Source organism: Microtus pennsylvanicus, chromosome 6 (assembly GCF_037038515.1).
Source record: "Microtus pennsylvanicus isolate mMicPen1 chromosome 6, mMicPen1.hap1, whole genome shotgun sequence".
Lineage (NCBI taxonomy): Eukaryota > Metazoa > Chordata > Mammalia > Rodentia > Cricetidae > Microtus > Microtus pennsylvanicus.
Genome location: NC_134584.1, coordinates 52,093,093 through 52,102,447, shown reverse-complemented (window position 1 = coordinate 52,102,447; position 9,355 = coordinate 52,093,093). Strand labels below are relative to the sequence as shown.

Below are 9,355 nucleotides of genomic sequence, written 5' to 3'. Positions count from 1 at the left end.
ATCAATCAAATGTGATGAACCTGAGGCAAAGCTCTTCCTTTCCCGATAATGGAGACTATGAAGGGAAATTCATAAGTGAACCATAGCTACCAACACACTATATATGAACAATCAGCAAACAATTGTGGGGGCTGAGGAATCCTCTCTGGTTAGGACAAAACAGGCTTAAACCTCTGTATTGGACAGACCCAGCTGGAGACCCTTCTATAGATCTCAATTACATCGCAGCCAGTCAGAAGCCATCTCTACAAATTCAGGGCACGTCAGTGCCACCTAAGTGTTTGATTCTGAGCTGAACCAAGACTGTTTCTAATTATGCTACTCAAAAAAAAAAAATTCAGCTTAGCCATTCCATTTGCTTGGATTCTAAAAATGAGTTTTCCCAGGTATGAATTTTATCCTATTTCCTATGCCAGTATCGGGGAGTGCCCCATCACTGGGCAGGCTGTAATGCAATGTGTTTATAACCTGACCCATAAGCGTCTGAAGTCATGTTTTTTTTTTTTTTAAGCAGTTGAGACTTCAGGATCCTTGTCACTGTGGCAGTCTACCTTAAGGGAGGACAGAGTAATTCTACAAGTCCCTACCAACTTTATATTTGGCACAACTAACTCTGCACAGTAACTCTGGGATGCAGCACAGCACCCTGAAAGGGAACTGCAAGCCATAATATGCATTTAAAACCATCTCGTAATAGTAAAGGCAATTGTCAGCTCTCCTATGTGCGCTGAAGTGCAACGGCTGCTACTAATTCATTAGTCAAGGGAACTTGTCCGGGATGGTGAAACTGGTCAATATTCTGATTATGGTGGCAGTTACAGTGTATGTTAACAGAGCCTTTAGTAACAAAGTATCAGGTTAAACATATGAAATGGAGGTACTAGTTCCTACTGCATAAACTTAAAATGTTAAAAGGGGGCTGGAGAGATGGCTCAGCAGTTAAGAACTGCTCTTCCAAAGGACCCAGGTTCCATTCCCAGCACAAACATACATGGAGGCTCACAACCATCTAAAGCGGAGTTTTCCAGGGCTGCAATTATCCTCTTATGAACTCAGCAGGTACAGGCATGCTGCACATGGTACACAGAAAGACACATAATCTTTAAAAAAAAAAAAAGAGGCATAAAGATTCTATATGCCTTACAATAAACAATACCAAAAGGAAAAAACACCCTGGCTTATGCACAGAACACAGTTCTCCTAGCACACCCACCATATAGAGAACATGAAAGCCTTAAGGGTTGATGAGAAGCGAACTCTCCAACACACCAATTGTGGAATTTCACCAAATGCTACCAGTATGACCGCACACCATGATCAACTTTCTATAGACAACTGCTTACTGTGTCTATAAAGCAGTGTCAAGTAAATAACAATAAACCATATACTAGGCAAAGAATTTTATTAACCCTTTTCCAAACTTTATTCCCAGGCTTCTTCAGCTTAATTTGCTGCAAAGAATGAATTGTGTTTAAGCAAAAACTGAAAAGAGCTGCAGTGTCCAAGGGGCTTGGGCTTAAAAATATTAGCGATCTAGATTTGATCAGATCCATAAACAAAAGACCTTTAAAAAGCAGCCATGATATAAAATAGCAGCTCCTGTAATTTCTGCAAGAGTCACTTCTTCAGAAGTCCCCTCGGTTCAGTTTGCCTCGTTCTTAGAAGCCTCATCAAAATTCTCCACCAGGTCTAGAAAAGAACCAAACAATAGACATCCTGAAAATAAGCCAATTCTACAAAATAACTCAGATATTTATGGAAATGATCTCAAATAAACCTCAAATGAGACCACGTTGGCATGGTAATAGAGTGTGGTCTGGAAAAGCTAAGAGAGTGAGCATCATGTTTAAATACTCTGTTTATCGCTCATCTTCCCTCAATTTAGAAACTAAAAACAATCAATATGATCAATAACAGAACTAAAGACTACCATGGCATGACCAGAGTCTAAGGCTTCAGGACATTTGTCTATAGTGGAAAAATTATGAATTTTTTTGTTCTTCCACATGACATGAACTCAACATAATTTAGTTGGACATGGTGTCACATATCTGTATTCCCAGCACTCAAGAGGCAGAGTCAGAAGGTTCTGAAATTTGAGCTACATATTGAAACAATGTTTCAAACAAACTATATAAAAGAGAAACATTGCTAACAGTAGGAATGTAAGCTCCTCCAGTTCTGTGTTTCAAAGCAGCTTGAGCCCCAAGAGCAGCTGATATCCTGCTCACCCACGATCACTGCTGTAACTCACCACCACCAGCCTGTTAACTTTTTCTGTAAAGATTCATTTTTCTCCCTTGCCAAAGTGATTCTTACCTGGGACTTCATCATCATCATCCTCTCCAGTAGCAAGGGGTGCTTTTCCATCCACAGCTGTGAAAGAAAAATGAAAATGTAACCAACCTATCTTTGTTTTATTATTTTTATTTTTCTGAGACAGGGTTTCTCTGTGGAGCTTTGGAGCCTGTCCTAGAACTTGCTCTATAGACCAGGCTGGGCTTGAACTCAGAGATCCACCTGCCTCTGCCTCCCGAGCTGGATTAAAGGCTACCACCACCCAGCACCAACCCATTTCTTTAGATCAATAAATGTCAATCAAAAGGAAACACCAAGTTATGACCTGTATTCGTGATGGCAAGTGACACTTGAGGTTTCAACCTATATTACCATTAACATAAAATTTTGATGGACACAAACAAATGACCAGAACACAGCTAATACTAACTGCATACAAAACAGTGAGAACACTGAGCGTAGGGAGTGCTCAGGGTATAAGGGTATAGATAAAACCACATACCAAATTAAGGTTAGGTTGAATTTTGGGAGGGCAAATGAAGAGGTCAGTCATTTCCCTAAATATTCTGTGCATGGTATAAAGCCTAGTAAGTACTGAAATAAAATATTAAAAAAATTAAGCCAAATACGGTGACTTAGACCAACCACCACAGAAGCTGGAATGCAAAGGCAAGCCTACAGTGAACTCCAGGTCAGCTAGGGCTACACGGGGAGATCAATCTCAAAAAGCCATAAAACGGAAGAACAAGAACCAAAAAGGCCAAATTCAAAGTGACTTTCAACTGTTATGTAACCACTGTTCCTCTTTTCTTCCCCCTTTCCTTTTTGAGATAGTAGGAACTATATTCAGGGCCTTGAATAAACAAACTAGCAAGAACTCTACTACTGAGCTTCAGCGCTCAGTCTATTTTAATAAACAAATAAATAAATGAGGTACTTTAATTTGTCCATGCTTTCAACACATAAATTTTCAACTTGCAGTGCTACTATTTCAGCCTCCCCAGTGGGTGGCACTGCAGTCATGGGCCATCACACCTAGGCCACTTTCATCAAACAGAAAGGTGAGTTCTGAGAGCAAACAGTTCTAACCTGCACACCCATCAGTGGAAATTTCAAAAGCTGATCTCAAAGTTCCAGATGGCTTAAAACATCCTGATGCCTCCCCCATAACAATAAAAGCATAAAGTTAGTCAGCATCTAACAAAACCAGCTGAGGAAATAGCAAGCCAGAGTAAACCCCTTGAGCTGCTTCTGCATTCAGATTCTTAATTTTTAAGCAAAAGTAAGTAAGCAAATAAATAAATAAGTCGATCAAGCATTAAATTGTCATACCACCTATGATGGCTAATCTTGGTTAACTCGACACCAAGGGGGAAGAGGGTACCTCAAACAAGGAATTGCCTCCATCAGATCAGCCTAATGGCATGTCTGTGGGACATTTTCTTTATTGTTAATTGATGTGTAGGTTAGTGTCATCCCTGGGCAGGTTGGCCTGAGATAAGAAAGGCTGTCCAGGGCCAAATGGTCAGCCCTGAAAACATACATGTAACACTATACATACCAAGTAGGTTATATTTAGGAATATATATAGTATACACATATCCATAACAATGAAATAAAGGCTGTGAATTTGAGCCCGGGAGTAGCCAATATAGCAACATTTCTCCATGGTTTTTGCCTCAAGCTCCTGCCTTGGCTTCCTTTGATGATGAACTTGTAAAGTGCAATGAAATAAAAATAAGCCCTTTCTCCCCAAGATATTTTGATCACGGTGTTTATTGCAACAGAAATCAAAAGAGAACACAGCCTGTTGTACATGTAAGTCAACTAGGCTACAGTCTGCCCTAAACAAAATCCCAGTCAAACTATAATTTGAAACACCAGAATATTGGCAGCTATCGTCTATATTAGCAATTAATTATGTGTTTATAAATACTTAAGAGCCCCCAAATCACCAAACACAAAGACTGTAAATAAGATGGCATGCTAGTTTTACTTTTGTTTTTCTGAGACAGCATGTCTGTAAGTCTGGAACCCTTAATTCTCCCTAGTTCAGCCTCAAAATGTTACCAGGTGAGTCACCACGCCCAGCCTGTCAACTTTAAACCTAAGCACAGCAAAATACAAAATTGACAGTTTTTATTTATAAGTAAAGTTTCTAGTGTGATTCAAAGCTAGGAAGGTGGTAAAAAACAAACATCCACCAAACCAAGAAAAACTAGACATATCACTATAAATGAGACTACATAAAAAAAATTAAACATGTATTATTCTTGTAGGTAAGTAACATCTAAAGACATTCTTGCAATTCTGAGCACTGAGCTCAAACAAATGCAACCCTACGGATACTCACATTGTTTGGGCAGAGCTTCAGCCAGTCTCCTTAAACTAGTCAGACTGTCTGCCCCAAGCTGGTTTAGAATGCTGGGAAGCATTTCTGTCAGTTGCTTTGTCTCGGCGTGGCCTGTAATGGTGAAGGTGTTTGCTGCCAGAGATGCCTGAACTTTAGGGTTGTTAAAATGGATCACTGTTCCTTGGTTTGTAAACATGTTCACCTAAAAGAAAGAATATAATTACAAGTAACATTCACCAAAGATTCCTTTAAAATCAATAATGTCTTTATTAAACTAAAATCTGGCTGATTGAGTTTTCCCTTTAAAGCACAGGAGACAATTTCCCTGGAATGTGTAAGCAAATAGCTTTCTGGCTTCCCAGTTCCCCAGATACTCAAACATCTAATGGAGCACAGATTACAGTGCTAACAGCAGGGGAAGACAATTACCTAGCCTATGATCATTAAAACTTTCCAGGTACGTCATGCTTTGGCACTTACCTCTTCAATACCAGAGATATTGTTCACCCCTAACTTCTTTAAGGAGAACTGCAGTTTTTTATCATCTGCTGTGGCTGTTCTGTGAACCACCTTCTTCTTTCTGCGAGCAGTTCCCTGGTGAGAGGAAAAGGGCAAACAGCAACATTTATACCACAGCAGTCTACCCTAATTTTTTCCAGTTCTTTGCTTCTGTGCAAGATAATTAACCAAATGGAACATGGCGGTGCGCACCTTTAGTCCCGGCACTCAAGAGGAGGCAGAAGCAGGTGAGTATCTGTGAGTTTGAGGACAGCCTGGTTCACATAGCAAGTTTCAGACAAACCAGAGGAAATTAGGTTTCAAATAAAAACAAATACATAATAAAATGAAGGGAAAAAGTTACCAAACCCACAAACTATGAAGTTAAAAATGAAGGGTAAGATGGAAGTATGGGAAAGGAACAGCTTATGAATTCTTCCTAAGTACTAGTTTGTCAGATGCAAAAAAAATACAAACCTCTATTACAGCCAAGAGTGGAAAGCTAAATAAAGTTCTTAACCCACTGAGATCTTCAGGCCAACATCTTCTTTGATGTCCCTTAGGGAGACCAGCTGGCCAGCACCCCAGTGGAACTAGGAATGTGATCCCTCTTCCCCGCATTGCTCGGCTCCCTCCCTGGAGCAAAGTTCTTCTTTATCACCCAACCAATGACTTCCACAAGCATCACTGTCTTTCCTAGTTTACTTAAGTTATTCTTACTCATTTTTCACAATCCTGTTCAAGCTACTATTCAATCTGTCTTCAAAGCCTCAACTCTGCACTAAGTGTATGACGCGCTGTCACTCCTAACTGTATACTATGAAAAAAGACTTCTGTAATACCAACTACAATACTACCAGGAAAAGATTAGATTCTAATACAGGCTACCACCTACAGATTCCACACATTTCACAAATGGAGAATTTACTATGTTTAGATAAAAGAGTTGTCAGTTTTTCCATTAGACACTGAGAAGGGTCTTGAATAATATTTACCTGAAAGTATGTAAATCTAACACTGATTTTCTCTAAACCTCATTCATACTGTAAGGTTTCTTAAAAGGTACAGAAAAATGTTCTGGTATTATGACTGGAAACATTGTCTTAGCTTAACAAACACTGGATACAAAGTTTCCTGTATCAGATTAACTTGGAAGGTTTTCATTTTTCCTAGAGATGCCCCTCAAAGTAAAGCCAAGTGATTAGAGGAACAACCTTGCACACAAGCACACCACTCCAAAAACTATACTGTAAGAAACAGTTTCTCCACTCCAGCACCTGAAGGCACTGCCTCAAGGTAAAGGAAACCATCTGATGCTAATGTCATGAGTGGAAACTGAGGACTACAATAGTCCGCTAACTTAGCAGAGCTGTGTCTTATTTAACCTATGTGCTACATCTGGCTATCACACAGAAGATGCTCCTGAAGGTAAATGTTTAAGTTAGGACAGTTTAATAGGTAATAAACTCGCTCTACAGAAGCTCCACAAGCTTTACCAAGTAAAGACATGCTCTGATTCCCCTAGCTGCCACACCGTGTTAAACACCAGGAATGTGCTAACGCAATACAGGAGACTAGGGAGCCCTTCCGCCTGGAGTGGACTGCAGACCAGCGAACACCAGGTTCACTAGCCTTCACTAAGCTCAGTATCCACCAGGAGTAACCAATTAGCCAACACATTTTCTTTCTCCCAGTGTAGAATAATTACAAAGACAGAACAAAAAGAGACACGTGCTTAGATAGTATTTTCCAATCTAACATCGACTGATCATGAATTCCAAAACCACACCAACTAAGGAAGGTATCCTCAAATACCCTGGAAAGGAACAATTACCCCGTTGAACATTTAGTTTAGAAAGCATTACAGACAGGTCTTAATTTAAAAAATTAAAAGTAAGCACTAAGCAGAACAAGAAAACCAAGATATTCTGTTAACTTACTTAAAAAGCAACAATAAACAAAGAAGGAGTGAGGACGCAGTGCTGGAGTAGAGAGCTTGCCTCGCGTGTACCTGAAGCCATGTTTGAGCTCCAGCACAGCTTAAAATAAGGAAAACTGAGAAGGCACCAATTTTGTACAAGTCAAGGGTAGAGGGTGTGGGTGTACAATGACTTTGGCAGAGATCTTCCTGCAGTAATAAAACGAAATAAACGCTTTTGTTTGTACGCTGTAATCTTAAAACCACGCAAGTAAAGTTATGTTTTAAGTGTTATTTTCTTCTCTACTCAATTACCCTCCCCCAATAGACAGCCTCTCCGTTTCTTTGTGTGTCTCGTCTCCCTTGGATTCGCTAGTTTTGCGAACTTCCCCGACCAACCAAAGTGACAAAACAGCGCGTGAGATATGAAAAGGGAAAGACAAAAAGCAAAAAAATAAAAAAAGCTTACTTTCCCACCAATGCGCACTTGTGCCTGCAGCTTGGCCAGTTTTTCCTGGTTCATGATCGTTTCTTTCATCTACAAAGAGAGGAAATGCTCAGCAAAGAACACTCGGCCTCCCTCCCGCATTCCACGCTCGTTATTTCCCAAGACACCCGCGGGAGAACGCCCTTCGCAGGCCGAGGCCTGGACCCCAAATTCATCCCGCAAAGCTCCAGAAGGCGGCACCGAGCGAGCCGGGTGAGCACAGGACCCCTCACCCTCCCCGCCACACACATCGACCGGCATCGCCCCCACCCCGCCCGCGGCCCCGGCCGCCCTGGGCCTCGCCAGGGCCCGCCCGGCCCCGCCGCTCTCCGCAGGCCTCGCGGTACCTGAGGCTCCTGTCCTCGGGTCCCGCCGAGAGGTGGAGGAAGAGACGGCGTCGCCTCGCCCCCGGGGCAGCCGCCCCTGGCTCGCCCTTGCCCCCGAGAGTCGGCCTGAGCGGGAGCGCCCGTCCGTCGCATCGCTTTCCTCGCCTCAGCCCTGTCCCTCCCTGACTCGCTCCAGCCGGCGACTGCCCGCCCCCGCTCCCGTCCTCCTCCCACGCCGGCGTCCACAGCCTTTTTTTTGTACCTTGTCGGAGTGGAAATGGGGCCGCGCGGGGGACTAGGGTTCGCGCTCAGGGGGTCTCGGGCGGACCAGCTGAGATAAGGCGCACACACGCGGGGACGCAAGATGGCAGCTAGAGGAAGGCCGGAAGTGACGCGTCGCCACTTCCGCCGGAACTCAGGAAGCGGCCTTGGCGGCTCTGCGCACGCGCGGCCGGGGCCCCGCGGCTAGGGTGCGGGTTCTGGGGGTTCCTTGTTCTCTTTCCTCGCGTGCCGCGGCGGGCTGGGAGCAGCGCCGGAGAGCTGGGAGCCGCGGACACTGCCGGTCGTGCTGGGAAAGGCGCCGTGCCGAGCTGTTCTTAAGTCGGTCTTCCCTGCGTGCACCCTAGGGCATCCGGCTTTGTCCAGTAGGCAGCAGTGTCTGCTTAATAAAGGGTGTAAATAAAGAAAACGATCAAAAACAGGGACGCTAATGTTCCTTTCCGAAATTAGGTGGCTTGAGTGATGTTGAAAATCGCGATTCAGAATTTCTAGAAAGCGTTGCCAGAATTTATCCCATAGCTCCACCCCCTCAGAGCAATTTCATCCATTCAAGGTTGAAACAGTGTGACAGACTTCTAATCCCCTTAACTCTCTCTACTCCCTACTGTTGCATCCTTACTTTACTCTCTAATGGGCAAACGGTTGACTCCTTGATGCCGAATTTGCGTGGATTTGACCATGAATCATTCACAATGGAGCAAACTTTACCTTGAATAATCAGACGGTTTGGGGCCTGGCGTTCTTGGAGATAAAAGCATGGCTGTGAATTAAGGTTTGCTGAACTCCAGTACAATTGTGTTTCATTGTGGTTGTTGTTTTGTCTCGTGGTGCGATGGTTGTTTTGAAAAGTGTCTCTTCTTTTCTTTTTTTGGTTTTTCGAAACAGGGTTTCCCTGTAGCTTTGGAGCCTGCTCTGGAACTAGCTCTTGTGACCATTGCAGGCCTCGAACTCACACAGATCCGCCTGCCTCTGCTGGGATTAAAGCTGTGCACCACCACCTCCCGGCTTTGAAAAGTGTCTTGATAAGTATAGTCCAGGCTAGCCTGAACTCACAGCTCCAGCCAACGGTTCCCCTCTGCCCCATCCGGTGCTGGGATTGCAGTTCTATAGTGCTATCCCCAGACAAGTTTTAAAAAACCACCCACGTGGGGAAAAAAATGGAACTTTAAGTGAAAATTCTGTGTGGTCTGCCTTCT

The 9,355-nt window shown here is 43.3% G+C and overlaps 1 protein-coding gene across 1 annotated transcript; it reads right to left on the bottom strand.

Moving 5' to 3' along the window:
* Positions 1-1,385: 1,385 nt before the first annotated feature.
* Btf3 (basic transcription factor 3) lies at positions 1,386-8,270 on the bottom strand. The gene is made up of 6 exons (XM_075976241.1): positions 8,143-8,270; positions 7,537-7,605; positions 5,132-5,245; positions 4,652-4,853; positions 2,320-2,376; positions 1,386-1,689 (listed from the first exon to the last, which is right to left on the bottom strand). The coding sequence occupies exons 2-6, from the start codon at positions 7,603-7,605 to the stop codon at positions 1,643-1,645; spliced, it is 489 nt and encodes a 162-aa protein (XP_075832356.1). The 5' UTR covers positions 8,143-8,270; the 3' UTR covers positions 1,386-1,642.
* Positions 8,271-9,355: the final 1,085 nt, after the last annotated feature.

Coding starts and splice junctions, on each gene's coding strand:
- Btf3 (XM_075976241.1), bottom strand. CDS start 7,605: ATGAAAGAAACGATCATGAACCAGGAAAAACTGGCCAAGCTGCAGGCA. Junction 5,246..7,536: donor AAGTGCGCATTGGTGGGAAA/GTAAGCTTTTTT, acceptor TCCTCTCACCAG/GGAACTGCTCGCAGAAAGAA. Junction 1,690..2,319: donor TGATGATGATGAAGTCCCAG/GTAAGAATCACT, acceptor GTTCTTTTCTAG/ACCTGGTGGAGAATTTTGAT.